Source organism: Helicoverpa zea, chromosome 15, assembly GCF_022581195.2.
Source record: "Helicoverpa zea isolate HzStark_Cry1AcR chromosome 15, ilHelZeax1.1, whole genome shotgun sequence".
Classification (NCBI taxonomy): Eukaryota; Metazoa; Arthropoda; class Insecta; order Lepidoptera; family Noctuidae; genus Helicoverpa; species Helicoverpa zea.
Window position 1 is genome coordinate 1,453,851 of NC_061466.1, and position 20,391 is coordinate 1,474,241.

General features: G+C 38.8%; 1 protein-coding gene across 1 annotated transcript in view; it reads right to left on the reverse strand.

Moving 5' to 3' along the window:
* LOC124636936 (RNA-binding protein MEX3B) overlaps positions 1 to 9,239 on the reverse strand; it is a 48,579-nt gene extending 39,340 nt beyond the window's left edge. Inside the window, exon 1 of the mRNA XM_047173223.1 lies at positions 8,830 to 9,239. Coding sequence (XP_047029179.1) covers positions 8,830 to 9,076 — 247 coding nt within the window. The 5' untranslated portion in view covers positions 9,077 to 9,239. The remainder of the gene's footprint in view (positions 1 to 8,829) is intronic.
* Between the last annotated feature and the right edge of the window lie 11,152 nt (positions 9,240 to 20,391).

A 20,391-nucleotide genomic window follows, 5' to 3' on the forward strand; every position in this document is an offset into this window, starting at 1 on the left:
AAGCTTTTAGATAAGAATTCCTTTTGGTGTTGCGTGTTATTGTTTCGAGACAAAAGTAAATGCGACACCGAGTTTACTGAGCGTTAAAATTGTCAGCTCATTGAGAATGCGCGGTCAGCGATCGGTCCTTGAGCGCGGCGTGTTCGTTTTGTGTCGCTCCTGACTCCTTTCATCCGTCTTGTCCGTGTGTGTTCACATTAACTCATAAATTTCCGCTTATTGTGATAGACGAGCGATAACCCCTGCGTCCGCAGCCGGTAACAAATACGCAATAACTCACTAATAAAATGAATCATAGGAAGTTCTACAACATTATTAAAATACGTACGAGCAGTCGCGTTCAATTGTTATACATTTGTTTGTCCTAGTTCACGTGGGGCGCATCACCAAGGGTTCGCGCTCGAAGCTAAGTTCAAAATCGGTTAAGCCTGTCTATGCTTATAACGCCCTAGTAAGTCAAGTTTGCCCCTGATCAACCTGGTTGAGTTATTTAAAACACCACGTTCTGGCTATTCTTGGCTAATAATGTTGTACTTGCATCGCCGCAACAAAAACACGTGCAGTCAAATAAAACGTACATTTACTTAATGGTTTCTTGTGAAATCTTTCAGAATAACTTTAACTATAAAGCTTAGAAGCTTCAGACGTGAATTAAACTCATTTAGAAAAGGATACAGTTATCAAATTACATCTAAACGCCGGTGTCTTCCAAAATGTACAAAAACTGCTAATCGTCATAATTAAAAATCATTGCGGCACATTTTAAGCCACACTTCATCTATGTTCATCAGTTAATAGTACTTAATTACAAGATTAACTAGGCAAACAGTTTGATTACGCGTTCAATAGGCAAACGAGTGATTAGTGGCGGCAAGTGGGGCAACTGTTAGGTGTCAACGGCGGGTCCGCGACCGTTGGGTCGGTTGCTGGTCGCACGCACGGTTTCGAAACGGAAAGCGCAGCTGCCAGTTTGTCGGTTGACGCAGAATGGAGCTTTGTTACTGCCCTTTTTAATAAATTTAATTGAGCTACTTGCTAGTAGTTGTAACCTTCTTAAAAAAAATGTTTTGTCATTTATTACTAACAGACCTATAACACTTTTTAACTAGCTTTATTTATTTGTGTGCCTGACTTATGACAGCAATTGGTTTATAATTTAAAACAGATTTCGAACGGTTAATTGTAACATGTGTTCTAACGCTCATAAACAACAGCCGTAACGAATGCTTACGAAGTTCGATTCGAAGTTATGAAATATTTGAATATCACGCTTGTGTGGCATTGAAGGGGTGAACATGGACACAAATCTAGATGCCTAATCTACAGCTGAAGATAGAATTGGTCTAAGATTAAAAAGGCTTGATGAAAAAAATGAAGAAAATAGCAAAAAGCTCATTAGCAGTAGAAACCGCTATTGTAAAGTAGTATGATGACATTCATATCGAAACAGTCTTTAGTATAAATAGGCGACATTCTGTAAGTCAGCCGGGTACATAGGTATTTGCCACATGCTGCACCTGCCTGCATTTTTATTTTTGTTGTTTTAAAGCGGTTGAACAACAGTCGCCCGATACAGCAAGCTATAGAGCGGGAATCGAATAGTTTCGGTAAACCTGCAGCGAATGCCAATCAGCGATTATTCGAATAAATGAAATGCTCAACAATAAATCAAAATACGGACAAGAAATTGCTACCATTGTATCTCTTAAGTAGTTTTGCTAATACGCAGTAGATAACTGTAATATTGTCAATTTGTAACAAGCAAGTAACAGCGCTTTTGAATTTTGTATTTCAACTGTTTATACATTATATCGAAAGTTCTTTTAAGTACTTAACGCCTCGTAATAGTGTTCTCTTGTTAAGAGATGGTTGATAAGTTAACTATTGTTGAGCTATCAATAATCATGTGATTGTGAAGACGGTTAGGGCAGGTGGCGCGCGCGCAAGGCGGTTGGCAGATGTCAGCAGCGGCGATAACTTGGAAGAATTCGTAAACGGACAATTTATTATAACGTCCCTAACTGATACTGGGTTTAATGGCTTTTGACGGCGTCCACCAATACCTTCAGGTTAATGCTTGTTTATATTTAAAGGCTTTTGAACGGCCTTCGAAGTGTTTCTTAACACATGTTACAAAATTACGCCTTATGATATCATGTCCTCAGTCAAGGACCTTGTTCAGCCATGTACAGATTGTTCACGATTATTTATACCATATTAATTTCCGTGCGTATGCCAGAAACCATAATTTTCATTGTTTACTGAGCTGATTAAAAAACTTATTACTAGGCAATATACGTAGCTAACGGAATTGCCTAATACCAACTTGTCATTATAACAGAATAACTAATAGTAAGGCCAAGGCTACACTTGGTAACTAATGAAACAATTTAATTATAAATTCGTCAGTTCATGTTCAAAAGCTTTTAATATTAATCAGCTAGTATAGTAATCATGTAGTGAGTACATGCTCGCACAGCACACATGTGGCGCTGCTAGGTAGAACGGAACAATCTGTCATGGCGACAATATTTTGCACATCTGCGCTCTTCGGACTTTGACTCGAAGACATTAACATCATATCCTGTCATTAAACCTTCGCGAGAAAAACATACGCTCCATTTTTTCCCCACAATAATGTAGTCCGCGACAAATAAATTAATCTCGGACAGAAATTGCCATCGCATAGTTCTCTCGGCAAATAACCGCGAACGTGTAAGGCGGAATAATGAAAGTCGCCCGCGGGATGGCCGCTTATTACTAGCTCTGGATGAAGAGTAAATCGAAATGGGAGTGAGTCTAATTCGCGGCGCCGGCTGACAGCCCGAGATGGATTGTTGTCAACATTAGTGCGGGAGCATATCGACTTGTCGCTCTATAACATTGCCCCCGCCGATCACTATATAACCCGTGATGACATAATTTAATGCGCGATCAATCTAAATTAGAACCAATAGCTCATAAAATAAGAGTCCATTTCACTACGCAACGTCACGTCGTTGTGGCTTTACGATCCGATCACAGCCACTCTCGTCCAGGAGTACATGTTGCGAGACGTCTGACATTCGATTTCAAGCTCAGAAACAAAACGGCTCAAGGTCTACAATTAAACGCAGGAGCGGTTTTCGCGCCGGATTACGGGCTTATTCGTGCTGCCGCGGCAATTAGGAAGTCATTCATTAGGGTCCCTAAGTTTCGCAGACGTGGGGGTGCCGTCGCACCGTGACGTCACGCTGTTCTTTCGCAACGCGCTATGATTCCGAATGATTTCTAGTTCACTGCGCCTCGCCGCTACTTAGTGCTCCGCTTGAAAACAAAAAGTAACCATGTTTAAGAATGCTGGTGCGACGTGCGCAATACAAACAGGAGCGAGTTAGTTCGGGCTCGGCGGTTTCTTCCCGCGGCCATGGCGCCACTCCGAGCGACAAGGACGGAGAAATGCACCTTAAAATAACCCTCAAATTCGACGTAGTAGATACAGAACTCATACAACCGTAGATTTCATTTCCGAATGCACGATAAGGATGCAAGATGCGGTTAGCGGCGGCCCAGAATGCATCTGTCAAGACACACAAAAAATGGGCCCTGGAATTTCGGGACGTCTTGGCAACGTCGGGACACATGCTTGTTTATTACACGTTTTTTTACAACCGGAGTAGTTTCATTCAAAAATTGTCAACGGATAGAGGATTTGTGTAATCTTGTTAAAGATATATCAGTCAGCCCGTTAACGACCAATTTAGCGACCGTTCAACAGAATTTATTTAGACCTGAAGTTGACATTTATCGTTTTCGAATACAAACGAAATCATGTTAAATAATGTTTATAAATCTATTATTGTGTAAGGTCGTTCATCGAAAGTATTTTTCTTGAAACCAATTGCTGTTGCAGTGGACGACATAATTTCTAGCATTATAAGTGTAATTTCTTCAATACGACAGTCGTGGGAAACGAATAGTAAGTGGTACCTATCAGTTTCGCTTTTAGCGTCCCATTTCCGCTTGGAGTAGCGATAGTACAAGACAGCGGCGCGGCTCGCGTCCACCAGGCGGGCAGCAGTGTGCAGGAGCCGAAGCCTTGACCCTGACTGCGGTGGCGTCGACCGGAACGCACGCCGAGCCACATTGCGAATCTTGCCGATTGGCGTTCACTGCCTAGCCGGTGTTGCGATCTCAGTACATTCCGCTCACACGTGTGCTTTACGAGATTGTTTTCTCTTTCGTTTATGTTCGAAAATTACATCGATTAAGTTAAATACACCGTGCATCTATTTTCAATAGTGGCTTATTTTTGCGAGTTCTTCACTAAGAAGTTGAACATAAAACTGGTTAATTATACAATCCTCTAACTTTGAGAAGACATTGACGGAGTGAAAACACGGCTACTAAGCACGTCGAAACGGCCTAGTAACGTCAAAATCGAGAGTTATTGTTGAGAAAAAAGTCATAAGTATCTTACGGAGTAAACAGACCGGGAGAGGGGTAAGCAGTCATTGATGTAGAACCGGTTATAGCGACTCGTCATCTAGAACCGGCTTGTGACGGACAGGGATGAATTACTCACCGAAACGCTGTGGTTTGGGAACACTGGAACTAAACGTTACGAGCATAGCTCGCATGCCGACCCGATGATACTGCGAGATCAATTCTGAACCGAGCATAGCTTTTATGATTGTAAAGATGGCGTATCCAATCCCACCGGAAAGTGATGAACATGAACAGCTTAAAGATACAATGCATTATCATAAAGTATCTGTCTTGTAAATACCGCTGTGACAGTCCGACAGTTCACCTTACAATACATCGGATTCACAGATGCAAAAACATTGTTCGGCGCGCCACTACAAATCAAAACAACAAACGCGCCGACAGGAGGTCCGATCGACATCGACATCGAGACAATCATCGACAATCGTATCGATAGTCGACGCGGGTCCGACACGAGTCGACAACCGGACGTGACGTCACGCCGTCCGTGCGTAAACGCGAGAATTTTAAACAACCTCCTTTTGGTATATTGCGTTGTCTTGAACAGATGTCATTGGTACAAACAAAGATGTCTCATTCTTTAACATTTTATTACCATGTATTTAAGGTTCAAGATTACATAAAAAAATGCTCGATCAAAGGATAGACTTATTTAATATTCACACCGTATGAAAAGTGCGTTGTTAAAAGGTCGTATTAGGTTTTGACACGAATTGACAATAGAATATAGCTGAGGATCCATAGAATTCTATTTTTACCTTCTTTGTTCTACTAGGTAGGTACGTATATTTATTTGCTGATGCCTCATGTGAAGGCTAAACACGAACTTAAAATGTTGGTCAAAGTCTTCGCTTATTTGAATATTACCATATCGTTTTATTTGGGCTCGCAAAATTTAAAAGATAGCTAAGGGGAGCAATCTAAAGACCAACAGACAAAATAAGTTTAAAAGAAATGAGCAAAATTAATGTACAGGTAGATTAAAAAAAAAGTTTCTTAAAGATGTGCTTTATAAAGGCGCTGTTCACTAAAGTCTGCCACGCGGAATGATTTTGCGAGTCCAATGCGTCAGTATTGAATTACAGGCTATTGTCATGGGTATTAAAAATTTGAGCATCTTCTAAGGAGTATTTACGATTAACTTGATATTTATGGGCATTTTGAGCGAGCTTTTTTTCAGGTATTTGCTCAAACTTATCTGGGACAAGGCATAATAATATGCTTTTGAAGCGAAAAGATAAACTAAGCGAAAACTAAATTCTTTAATGAAAATAGTAAAGTTGTAAAGATGAAAAGTTTATTCGGGAATCAGTGCAAAGTTTTCGAAACAAGGTGATTGTTTCTTATCAGATTGGTCGAGGTTATTTCATACGCATCATAAGTCTTCCTAAAAACATCTGCCCATACAGGCAATATCAGTAAAATGAGGTAAACAACCTAATCAAGATCAAAATACCTTTAAGAAACTTATTTTTTAATAAGCGTTAATACTTGTGACATTATAATAAACTTAAAATTGAACCCTAAACGTGTTTGAGAAGCTACTGCAAAGACTAAAGACTCGTTTATTTAGTTTTTATCGCGAACCGATCAGAATAAACCGGAGGAAACAGAACGTAACGCCCTAAATATAACAACTGTTTTGAAACCCACGGCCCACCTTATCGCATTAAGTTTACGGCTCTCCTAATTGTATCTTTCCATTTAAATAAGAGACAATCATTCGATCCTGTGAGCGTTTAACTACTTTTGAAGACAACTTTATTTGTCTAAACTCTCATGACCCATCAAAATTACATTTAAAAGATTTACTTCACATCTTGTTGATAAGTTTTCAAAATACCAAACCTATTAAGCACCCTTGTCAAAGGGCCAAAGTTTCTCATCTAATAATGTTAACCCAAATCCAAAGCTATAACAAAAGGGAGGTAGGCAGCAAGGTGAATATGAACCGTGCGAAATTCTTCGCTCCGTGTACTATATATATAAAGGACGCGTAGTTAGGCAGAGTAGTAAGTGAAGCAGCTGCCTTTTTTGCTCTCGTTTTACAAGTTCCTTAGTCTGGAAATGCAAGGGACCTCTATACGCGTTGCCTACCTATAGTACAAGTATTATTGTTTCGTTCTACAGCTATGGGAAAGGTTTCCGAGCGAAACGACCACTATTAAACGGGTCGGATCGAAATAGGTACCAGTTTTTGTATAATGCGATATTATTATTGTTTAGTTTTTTAACTTTTATGTTTATCTTTTGATGTACGCTGCAGGGCATGATTTAAGGTTCGTTTTCAAATAAATGAATGTTTGAATTTAATTAAAATATCTCAATTTGTTCTTTTACCTGAGCTATACCTATATTGATCCAGTGTTTGTATGAACAATAGACGCTGAACGAAGCTTTTAATTTTCATTCAGACGTCAATGATTTAGCTAATGGAGTAGGTTTTATCAGCGTAGGTATGTATGCCACGAACAAGGGGCGGTTCTGTTTTCCAGACTGTAATGATGTATTTGGTACAACACAACTGTACGTGGCTGTACCAAGGTGTGCAAAACCGCGGGAAAAGACGACCCTCGTCTCCTTAATACCTCGATCAGTTGGAAAATGCGAAAGTTAAATAAACTATCAAACGAGAAGCTTTTCAAGAATGCCAAATTAAGTGTCCGATACAGTGAAAATAAATAAATAATTAAAAGCCCAGAGGTACCAGGGCCACATAATTGTGAAGGATCATGTTTGTTTTAAAAAGTGCAGGTAAATAATGATGATAATCATCTTTTACCTACTTGTGAAAAAAAAATATGGAAGTTATGTGATGGTTAACTTTGTCAATGAATGTGTACGGTTTAATTTATAGCATTTTAATAGTAGAATAGTGTGTGAAAGTTGTACAGATTGCGCGGATGACGTTGATATCTACTGGGACTATTATTACCACATTGTCGTAGGTTATGTACTACATAATTTACGGAAGTCTACACCCGGGATTCTTATTTCATCATAAATATTCATAAAGATCGTCGTAATAATCATATTTTAGAGAACGAAGGTATTTATTAGTTACGTATTAAAGATCGAGTCGTGTATTGTATTTATGCTAATACAAAAGGAAAAATTGGCGACTACTTGAGACCGGTAATGACTTTAATTTATGGCAGTATATTCCGTATGATAGACTAATTATATTGCCACATAATTTACATTCGTAGATAATAATAAAAAATATGTATCACGAAATAGGAGTTCATTAAGCTCTAAATAGGTACAGTAAGGTCATGCCGACATAAATTACTAGCATAAACATAATAACAAAATTCTTATTTCACGTGTAAACAAACTACGTCTACGTGTAATGTAAACCTACCTTTATATTGAAGCTTCGTGAAGTGGGTAGTTTGGTTGCAAAGAAAAAAATATTTCGAGGGTGAAGCGAATTCTAACAAATGACCTACCTGTATCATTACATCGCGATTTGTTAAGATATGGACCAAAATACGTAGATAATTGATTTCTTACCCTGAGACCGTGGATTTGAAACATTTGAACCAGATAAGGACTGCTGAGTCCCTTTGGCGGCATTTTTTGCTCATCCCTAACAAAAAAGAAAACCAACCCTTGGGTATATTTTTTTGCCGAATTGTACCTTTTAATTAGAACCAACGAAAAGTTTTTCTGACTTCGAAAACCAATTTGGTTTGAGTGATACCGAGAAATTAGATGCATGCACATTATGTCAATTTGTGGGTAGCATTAGTATGATGATGCAAGAATGAAAACTATTTCTTATTTTTGAGCTTCGGGTAGACAATTAAAATTTCTACACTACGTAATATCTTATGAATACCTACGTATAATATTCAATGTAATGTGCAAGCAAATGAGAACTTTGTTATCTATCGTGACGAAACAGAGTTGGTCGCCACTGGACCGAAGCCCCGGGCAGCTTACAAGCAGAACTTAGCGTCTGCGGAGCTTCGCTGGTGAGCTGCGAATACGTACCTACTGCGAGTACCGATCGAGAGTATTTACGCAGCTAGTTATACGACACTACGACATACAACGGCCATCGGAGCAAGCATAACAAATATTACGAGGGTAAACAAACAAAAACAATGTACATTTTTCGCCGGTCATCAAGTATTCGCACGGAATCCTGTCACTGGGTGTTGGTTGTGATCGAACATAACCTAAAAGCGGCCGGCGGCACGTGCGCCCTTACATAAGGGTGGCGCGGTCCAACCCCGCCGTCTGACACCGAATAACCTCTACAGCTGTTCGCGTGGCGCGACACTAGGACACCAGCGGACAGCAGGGACAGCACGGACTACTCGAGAGCGGTACCTTGGCGGCCGACGATCTCTGCGACGTGCTCCGAGGAGGGCACCGGCACGCACTCCGTCATGTTCTGCGACTTCTTGGCGCGGTCCTCGGGCGGCGGCGCGAAGCCCAGAGGGCTGGCCAGCGCCGTGTTCGACGGCAGCGACTCGCCCAGGCTCAGCATGCTCAGCTCCAGCGCCAGTTGGAACGCGCGCTGGTCTTCCACCAGGCCTCCGCCGCCTCCCAGGTCCCCGAACAGGCTTGACGGCATTTCCACTTGAGAAGCAATTTTTATAGATTTACTGAGAGGTTGCCCTCTCTGTCACTGGTAAGATAAAAATTGGGGTGCGTTCGATCGTTTCAAACGCCGCGTTTTGTCATGAGAGACGCACGTGTATCTGGCGCGCGGCGCGGTGATCAACTGAGTTGCCGGCCGGCGAGCGCACGCGCCCGGCGCGCCGGCGCGGGGTGCCGGCGCGCGGGGGGGGTAGGGGGGAGCGACTGCAGCCTGGGCGGGATGCGTCGCAGCTTCCGCCCGCCCTGCCGTCCCCACAGCCGCCGCGTTAACACCTTGCCGCGCGACGCTAATTATTTCGAGATCACGTTTTATGTTGTAGGTGGACGCCGGTGATAACACGCATAAAAATTACCGCGATTAATGGCCAAGTGTGGCGTTGTAAATGTTACTAACACACACCACGGTCAAAATGTTAGTAAACATTTTCACACCATATAATTCACTTTAAAAAAAATGCACTATACCAACAGTAGGCTGTTATCAATTAAGTTGAAGCACGGTATCGATACCGGAATAACTAGGTACAGTCAGCACCAAAAGTCGATGAACAGAATCAACATGACAAAACACCTGTTCACAATAAAATGCCATAAGTTATAGTCGCAACTAGGAAACAAAATAGACTGTACACCAGAAACTTACAAAAGTCGTTAAACACGAGTATTTCAAAAGTATCTGTGCACTAGTATTCCTAAAGTCGTTGTACACCATCAATCCAAATGTCGCTGAACATCATTGTATCAAAAGTCACTAAACAGCAGTAAATACAAAATTAGGTTAGGTAACAAAGTATATTTTTAATGTTGCCGTGTGTTAATGTACTTTTGACGCTTATGTTGTTCAGCTACTTTTGGGACAGTACTTGCATGACCTTAATAATGTATGTTAACACGTTAGTATCTATTTCAATAATTTTAATAATTATTTTGGAAATACACTCTTTTGCAAAAAAAGCGGGCACCTAGTTGCGAAATCTTAGTTTTAAGGACTTTACGTGTATTTTAAAGGGTTTTAATGATTGTAGTATGTTTCTAGCATCAAAAGGGTTAGCCAAGCATGCGTGAGAGTGTATTCTAAATTTGAATTTTGTACAATTGCTAAGAAATTGATTAAACCTTGTTTTGGACTAATTGCTGGCAGAAAGTTCGTCGGTGTTTTGAAAAGTTTTTGAAGTGATTTTCAGAAAACTGATAATGCAGTTTTAATTAATGAATAATGTACCTTTTTGTTAGATAAAACATTTTTGAAAAACTATGCGTATTTGATAAAATTTTCACCTGCTCTAAATGGGCTATACTGATGATTGATGGCAATGTTAAGAGTTTCGGTATTTTAGTGTAAAGCGTTCTTCTGTTTAGATATTATACCCACGTGTTTTAAAATATCGCTTTTTCGTAATTAAACACTATTTAGAGGAGTATCAGTACATTGGGCTGCGACAAAACCAATTTAAAGTAAGCGGTGCCGAGTGCCGAGATTTTTAAAAATGTTAAAGTCCGATAGGAGACGAGTTGCGATCGGCACTGCTTACTTTAAATTGGTTTAGTCGCAGCCCAATGTACTGATACTCCTCTAAATAGTATTTAATTATGAAAAAGTGATATTTTAAAACACGTGGGTACAATATTTAAACAGTAGAACGCTTTGCACTAAACTACCGAAACTCTTAACATTGCCATCAATCATCAGTATAGCCCATTTAGAGCAGGTGAAAATTTTATCAAATACGCATAGTTTTTCAAAAATGTTTTATCTAACAAAAAGGTACATTAATCATTAATTAAAACTGCATTATCAGTTTTCTGAAAATCACTTCAAAAACTTTTCAAAACACCGACGAACTTTCTGCCAGCAATTAGTCTAAAACAAGGTTTAACCAATTTCTTAGCCATTGTACAAAATTCAAATTTAGAATACACTCTCACGCATGCTTGGCTAACCCTTTTGATGCTAGAAACATACTACAATCATTAAAACCCTTTAAAATACACGTAAAGTCCTTAAAACTAAGATTTCGCAACTAGGTGCCCGCTTTTTTTGCAAAAGAGTGTATTTCCAAAATAATTATTAAAATTATTGAAATAGATACTAACGTGTTAACATACATTATTAAGGTCATGCAAGTACTGTCCCAAAAGTAGCTGAACAACATAAGCGTCAAAAGTACATTAACACACGGCAACATTAAAAATATACTTTGTTAACCTAATTTTGTATTTACTGCTGTTTAGTGACTTTTGATACAATGATGTTCAGCGACATTTGGATTGATGGTGTACAGCGACTTTAGGAATACTAGTGCACAGATACTTTTGAAATACTCGTGTTTAACGACTTTTGTAAGTTTCTGGTGTACAGTCTATTTTGTTTCCTAGTTGCGACTATAACTTATGGCATTTTATTGTGAACAGGTGTTTTGTCATGTTGATTCTGTTCATCGACTTTTGGTGCTGACTGTACTTGCCAAGAGGCGAGCGGGCGCGATGTTCAAAGCGCGATAAGGTCGGCGTTTGGCGACGTCTATTGTTTTTATCGCACCTCGGCTCGGCTGGCGTGGACACCTCTAGTGAGACTAGTGGAATCAATACCCACTCAGCCACACCAGCCACGAGCCACTATGATCTACCTCAACGTACCTTTTGCGAAACAAACACGGAATAAATAGTGAGGTTTATGAAAGTTTCATTTGAATTCAGACTAGGTAGAAAGAAAGCGTTTAGACATTCTTTAGTAAATGAAATCATTATATTATGAAAAGTGTATTCCTTAATTAATCCAATATGCCAAACTTAAGCTGCTTTGTTTTATTTTCTTATTGGAATATTTGAAACTTATCGATAAGTTTAATAAAAAAATTAATTAACAAAACAGACTAATTGGTCATGGTGGTATATAATTCAAAGATTGTACTACTTCTAAATTCAACTCGTATAATTTTATTTACGTCGAGATTTACATCACTAATCTTATACTTAAACTTAAAAACAAAACACAACGCACTTATAAAAAATAATACCGCAAGCTACTGCTAATTAATAAGCAACATCCTTAATTACCGATTACCACAAAATACCTACAATCTGTAATCGGCATTTATAACCACAAAGTAATTTCTTATCAACGCCAAGTAAGAAATAATGTTTATCAGTGGCGAGATATTGAAATTCGAGGAATGTGAGCCAACTATGGTCTTGTGGTCAGTGGTCATAAGCCATCTGACTTCACCTCATGTCCGTTTTTCGGTGAAATCCTTACTTATGTAACAAATGAGTAAGTGAGTTTGTTTGTCACACTTTTGAAAACGAAAACGGCTGAATTAGATGAATTGGGCATGAAGATAAGTAGTACCCTAAAGACAGATAGGCTACTTTTTAACCGACATCGAAAAAGGAGGAGGTTATCAATTCGTCGGAATCTTCTTTTAAAATCTAATGATACTACATAAATGAAAACACAATTCTTTTAATGTCATTGTAAGACGACAATTTTAACTATGTATTATTTTACCCACCCTAATGATGATAACACCTAATCTAGAACGCATACATAATAATAGATAATAAAAAACGTTATTTAGGCTTAGTTGTGGTTAGAATTTGCAACAAAAACTATATCCGTGTTACACTTCCGGTTCTATGACCGGCTCGAGCCGCGACTCACGGAAGACGGGTCAAGGAGGGACAAACTTGTTTTTCTACGCTTTTACAATTTATTTTAGCATTCCGAGTTATTTACGTTGGGAATTCTGATAGTTTTGCACGGTTTTTGTACCTAATGGTTTTTTCTATTTTGAATATTTGGGTTTTGTACTAAAATAAAATTAAAGCAATAGGTAATCGAATAGTATTATGTAAATAAGGTTAAAAAAATGATTTGTATCGGTACAAAATAGTAAGCAATCAAATAGTATGTACCTAAGCAATCAAATTAAAATTATTCTGTCCAATACAATGTCCTTATGAGCCTCAAATATTCTTCACCTACAACGTATGTGCATGAGCGATATAAGCAATTGCACATACTTATATGCTCCGAATTTAGTAGCAAACCGCCAATACCTTTAACGAAAGCTTGAACCCAACTAATTAAAACAGTTTACCTCTAAGTATATTACCAAAATCCATCGTCCGTCACTGACCGGCTTATGTCGTACCCATTATTCAGTCAGGATTGTCAACCGTCACCCTGATGGGATCACGTCACTATCACTATTAGATGCTACGCCGCTACGGTGCTACGAGTTTCGTAGTTAGACTTAACTGTAGACTAGTACTAGAGCTAGGTTATATAGTGACTTGCTTTTGTGAGCGGTTGCACCCGTGTCCCCTAGGTGGTCTACTCCACAAATAAGGATAAAGTAGCCTATAGCCTTCCTCGATAAATGGGCTAGCTAACACTGAAAGCATTTTTCAAATCGGACCAGATTAGCGTGTTCAAGCAAACAAACTCCTCAGCTTTATAATATTAGTATAGATAGTACTAAATGTCAGTTAGAAATGTCTGCGGTGTTACCATTTAGATAGTTTTTTTGTGAATACTAAAAGGTCACACTTCTGTTCTTACTACAGACGTGGAGTGGGCGATTGTAGGTACTACATCAGTCAAGACTAAAACACTTAAATTAGGTTACAACCACGCAAATGTTTCAAATCTATGACAGAAATAACATTATGATTAAACCTACTAAAGAAGTTAGGGCTCATTGCCCACTTTACCTTTCTTTACATAGCGAATTTAATCCCCTATTTTTAACATGTCCACTTTCTTCTTTAATGTAAGAGCCTAGCTTTTCTCGTTCTAACCACCACTACTAGTAACATTTCATTACATCTGCCAACCTCTTTCGAAAAAAGAAAGCGTTATAATACTAAAATGGCAGACGAATCGATAAGTTCGTCAGCTTGCAACCTTCCAATCAGGTTAGCAACAAGACAGACGTTAGACCTCAGAGCTAGCTCACCAGACGTACTGTCTAGGTCGACGGGTATTTTTGGCGTTCTCCTCAATATCAGAAGGGACTCTGGAGGACTAATCAACAGCTACGACTAATAAACTTCTTAAATTCAAGGATTTAAGAAGTTTAACTATAACTTCAAGAGTATTGAAAGATAGAAGAATGAAAAAAATCTTTAAACATAATATATGTAAATGACAGTATGTAATTTAAAAAGAATAAATTATTACCAACAAAAACGTTGCGTTTCTTGACTAACCATTGACTCCAAACTAGGCAGTATCTTGGGTACCAATAACTGTGCAATAGTTTTGTACTGCAGAGATGCAATCATATTTTCTGCTCGTGAATAGCATGTAAGACTATTATTTTGTAGAAAATAATTATCCCGATTAAAAGCCAAATAGAAACCAGAAACACAGAATTACTTCATCACAGAGAAACGCATTTTACAACTAAAGCACCTCGTGAATTCCAATTTCAAATATATTCGTTCATTTTGTACCCAGAAAATAGCTGACTACCTACCCTCTAAATGCTATGACCTCCTAATACCTTCGTCATGTGGCGTGCGAAATTAGCTCTTATTGTTATAGTAATAAGTGCGATGCAGAGTTGAAGATACATCGCACCGAAACTGGGTCGCTAGGGGTTATTGCCCGGGGAATAAAGGGTAGTTGTCGATATTCGAAAGTTCATTCTATAATAAGCCTTCCGTGTTATTTTTCTGTATTTCCCTTTATTATATGGGGTACCGGTTGTTCTTTTGTGAGGTCTGTAACGGTTAAAAGATGTTTAAAAGGAAATTAAGACAAGTTGCGGTGTCACGCAAGAAAAATGTTGGGGTTTGATGAAAAAGCGCGCGAAGAAAGCGCGCGCATGTCTGGCAATCGAAAACACAAAATTGTAGTCTCCAAAATCTATATATGTATATTATTGAAATATTTGGCCGTCTAGCGTTATTCTGAAAATAAAACTCGTTGTAAACAAGGATAGAAGTGGTGCAGTATTCTATCAGCATACTACACAATCATATTAGCTTTTTTTTAGCCATAGCATTTTCGTCATAGCTTAAATGAAAACCTCCACTGCTGACATAGAATATAATTATTTACTCAAATACATGAATGTATTTGATGCAGATGCAATTCTCACGACAATATTCTCTAAGGAAGGTCAAGTCTGTCTATGTACGTGTGTGTACGTATATTGTTGTTGTTTTTATGTATATTTATATTATGAGAGCGCAAGCTGTATTGAGCCGCGGATTTCTCTTCAATACTTGCATTCACTTTTAAAACGGTGGCGGGGTTCGGGTGACCATGCATCTCGTATTTATTTAAATAATTGCAGGCGCAGTTTTATAACCAGGATTGCTTACTTAAAGATAAGTAAGTTAGTATTTATTTATTTTCAAGCATATAATTTACATTTTTAAATATTAAATATAAAAATAAAAAACATTTAAAAATATAAAAAATAGGTTGCCACCGATATCGGGCACAGGGTCCAAGGTACCGGTGGTTAGGGTCCCAGAGACAGAAACCTCCTCACAATACGTGCCGTATCAAGGAGTACTGCCTTCTGAATCAGTCCCTTGGTCCAGCCGCCCAACGAGAGCCTCCTGAGGTGTTCGTCGAGGCTCTTGGCTATTAAACCATTGGCCGTAACGACAATCGGCACAACAACAGCCGTGTCGACACTCCACATGGCGACAACCTCGTGCGCTAAGTCGAGATACTTTATTTGTTTCTCTTTCTCAGCTTTCACAAGGTTCTCGTCATGCGGAACGGCGACATCGACTATCATCGCGCGGCGCGCTGATCGATCTATCACCACAATATCAGGCTTATTGGCTACAATAGTCCTGTCAGTGATGATAGATCGATCCCAGTACAACGTGATATGGTCCTTTTCGAGAACTGGGTCGGGCGCATACCTGTAGTACGGTACCTCAAGGTCTACAAGGTTGTATTGCAGAGCAAGCTGCTGGTGGATAATCTTGGCCACTTGGTTATGTCTGTGCAAATATTCACCATTAGCCAAACGAGAACAACCAGATATAATATGTCTGATAGACTCACCCGGATGGTGACATGCCCGACATATGTCAACCGTCCCGTCTTTCACGATATATCTCCGGTAGTTATTCGTAAGGATAACTTCGTCCATAATTGCACATACAAACCCTTCGGTTTCTCCAAACAAGTCACCGAAGCGTAGCCAAGATACGGACGCTTTGAAGTCTACATCGGGGCCATGAAGAGCCCCGAAGAAGCGTCCGTGTAGCTGTTTGCTCTGCCATACCTCCTTGCGATCATGGGTAGTTAGTACCACAGGTCTGCGCCAGTTCTCATTTGCCAACGATAGCGGGGTGAGTCCTTTGTCCACTGCTACCATATCACGATGCATACCCACGTCGCTTTTGAGAAGATATTCTCTGAGACTGCACACCTCACGGTTGTGGAGCGTCTTTGCATTTAAAAAGCCTCGGCCTCCACATTTCCGTGGGATGTACAGTCTCATCACCGACGATCGTGGGTGATGCATTCGTTCTGCGGTCAGCAGTGTGCGGACTCTCCTATCCAAGGCATCCAATTCAGTTTGAGTCCATTTGAGTATGCCGAAGGAGTACATAAGTAAGTTTATTATTGATTAAACTGTACCTTATTTTTTATTACGCAATGATATTATAGTTTTGTACCATTTCATTATTTTTGAATAAAATTTTCGTTTCGTAGGTATCTGTTACGTTCTAGCTAGCGTTAATGTGTACATTAGTATAATTCACGTGAAAAGGTTTCAGTAAAAATACCTCACTTACGGCCAGTTTCTTCATCAAAAGTTAAAGTTAAAGTAATGTCTAAAGTAAAAGTAACGGTCAAATACGTTTTTTCAAGGCTAAAGTGACAGCAAAACTAATAGAAAAATTGAATTTGACCGTAACTTTTACTTTAGACATTAATTTGACTTTTACTTTGGCTTTAACTTTTGATGAAGAAACTGGCTGTTACTATGTTATTCTAATGCTCTGTACAATATTTCATATTAATTCAACCGTGAGAATTATCCCCATTAGCCCGACCAGCATAGGCACCCTACGTCTGGTACCGTCTCAAGTTCAAGAATAAGTACACTGCGAGACAACAATGAATATAAGCAGGTAGTGATTTTTTTACTAAGGCCCTTTCAGACCATCTGCTCATAATACTCCGGATAGCAGATGTGAGACAGGCCTTTTGTACCCAAGAGTACTGTTTTTTTTCCCCTGTTACGCAGTCCTTTGGATGTCGCTCGATGTTCAAGATAAAAACGGATGCTCCAAGACGTATGAAGAATCGATTTTTGAATATTGCAAATAGTATCCGGTTCTGGTTTCCTGTTACCTTTTTGGATCTTCCGTGACTATTGTTTGGTATAAACTGAAATTGCGGATCTTTCCTATTATAGATATTATTTATGTATATGCACTTTCAAAGTTTCAATAGATCAAATGTCAGGTAGGCTCGTCAATTTTAAGTATAGAAGAGCGGAAACCTGAGCTTTTATATATTTTATTTTACTATGCGAAATAACCATAGCATGAAATTGTTCGTTATTATTGTAAAGAGTTATCTAAGAATTTGCATAGGTTTAAAATCTATGTAGTTTAAACAGTGCAGGGGTAGTGTCAGTCTAATACCATTCCAGAATTTTTCTTTGCTCAATGCACGGTACTGTCCATCATCATCATCATTCTCCTGTCCTAATCCCATTTTTTTTCTGCTACTACTACGCTACTGACCAAATTGAAGAAAAACAAACGTGCTTCATTTTAATTATTCGAGCAAGTACCTACTGTCCAAGTGTCCATAAACAAATCGATAAGTACCTCATTACAAAAATACTCATTTCTACAAAAAAAAATCAATTCGTTCCTTTTTTTCAGCAAAAAGGTTGTCTTGAAATCTTTAGAATATCAGCCGGGTGTGCAGTTTAATCCTTTAGTTGTTCGTAGATACAATGCATAGACAATGGTTTTCAATGCAAGATGCAATCGGCAACTTTACTTACCTGCAGGTTTTTTTTATTATTGTTGGGTATTTATTTACTTGTACTTACTGGCTCGAATGGTGCACAGAATTTACCTGTGTTGAGATATTCCTTTTGGGGATCAATTTGAATTCTGAATTATTGCACGCTATTTTCGAAAGTCTTGTTTTGATTTTCCTTATTAAGTTTTTTGGTGTTCTTTTGGTATACATATAATGATGCAATGTATTAAGTAGAGGTATTTTTCGATTCTAAGAATAAATGTTTATCAGAAGATCCCCAAAAATGTGATTCATCGGTCACATTGTAAAAGATTTTTTCCTCGCGGGTCGTCTAGTTGTCTCGCAATGATCTATGAAGATCGTTTTATGTTTTTGTTCATAGCTAAAATTCATTGTTTCGGTATTTTTATTTTTTACTAAAAAGATGGACACTTATGCTACGACTTAATAGTCAGTAGGTAGATGAACTTGAATATAACTTTTATTAGAAAAAAATAATGTTTCAAATGTGTTATTATAAGTCATTTGCATATCTGTCCAAGCAGGTCCGCCAATGGATGGGTAATTGATACCAGTAACATTTTGAATCACTATGCTGCATATCAAATTCAAATCAAGCCGTTTATGTTAAAACATCACATCTTGCTCATACTACAGTTAAGGGCTGGTTTCTTGGCAAAGGGTCGCGACCCTCGATCAAGGCTTGAAGCAGCTGGCCTCGGTCAACGACCTCTGCTAATACCGGCCGAACGGAAAAATGGCCAAATTACTTGCTCACCAACTTTGATTTAGGTACAGGACACCAGAAGCAGACGTAGGTATTGCCATATAATTTAATTAAACTAAATGTGGTATTAATCATAAAATTCGTCACACGATATCAATTCTCAGAACATTTCGGTCTTGTGATTAAGACCCATATCAATGCTCATTATTTTTATTTACGGACTTCGTTTTACTTGCGAGGCTAATGACGCGGTTTAAGAAAACTGGCTACAATTTTCGAAGGGTGCTGCGATTCCCAAGCGAGTCGCGATTTAGGGTTGGTAAGGGATCATTCCTAACCAGTTCTTTATCCATTACAAATGTAACTTTACCCCTTCTAAAGTTCTCGCACATGAGACCAATTTTGGGCTTTTTTTTTTAACGACGTAAAAAATCATCAAATGACCCCTCCCGCTGTGGGTTAGCAGCGGTGAGGGAGTGTCAGACTCTTACTGACTAAAAGCCGTCGTGTTCCGTCGTAGGCCTTCTTACGTGCTAGTGCCGCGGTACCTCTTTCGAACAACCCGCAGCCCAACCAATTTTGGGCTAGTTTGGACGTCTCACAAACTTAATCTGAATGCCGTCCTCAACGATCAACATCAGACATGCGCATAACTGGGGGATGTTTAATGTTTTCCTAAATTAATAATTCTCTAGCAGGATCCAATGTTCTTATCATTGAAACGAAGACAACAATCGAACAACGAATATTCTTGGACTTCTAGTCGCTATGTCAAATGTAATCATGTGCCAATTTAAATATTATGTGTACTTACACATTAATTTATTACCAGCGCGCAGGATATTAAGTTTATTTCTTCTTTTTTAAAGCTGCTAATAATATAGGCCGTCCATGCACATTAATCGAATAAAGCAGAAATATTGAAAAGATCGCCCCACAAAAGTTCTATGGAATACTTTTCCCAGCGACTCGCCAATCGCCCCAATTCGCTGGCTTCGATAAGATGCGAAATTTCTTTCACATTACCTTCTGCGGCCCTCAACCCCAAGGTAAGTATTGTAAGGGTCCTTTCTCAGGCCTTAGCTCGCATCTGTCGTTGCACCGGCCTGCGTGCAGTTGCATTCAATGCAAGACGCTTTTATTCGGTTATTTCAACGGTCGGATTCAGAGTGAATGAGATCGTTGACTCGCTGATTTATGGTAACCTGGTAGCGATCTTTGTTTTTGCTTGAGAATAACCTAAACGTTCCGAGGAAAAAAACAGATTTGCATATCTACCACTACTTACTTGTCAATAAATTGTATTTTGGAAAGTTTCAGGGCAAAAATCATCCATAAATAAGAACTTCATGATTACAACAAGCAAAGTGATTTTTAACGATTTTCAAGATTCGAACGTTTTGGCTCCTAAAAAGGATTATAAAATTTTCTGTTACAAGGAAGGCTCAAGTTTGTAAAAAAAAACTATCGACTTACCGTAATACCTTAGGTAAAATACCAACATCTGAAGAGGTTGTTTACCTACAAGCCAAGGACTACTTCGATCTGAAGAGGAAATAAGATAACTTTAATT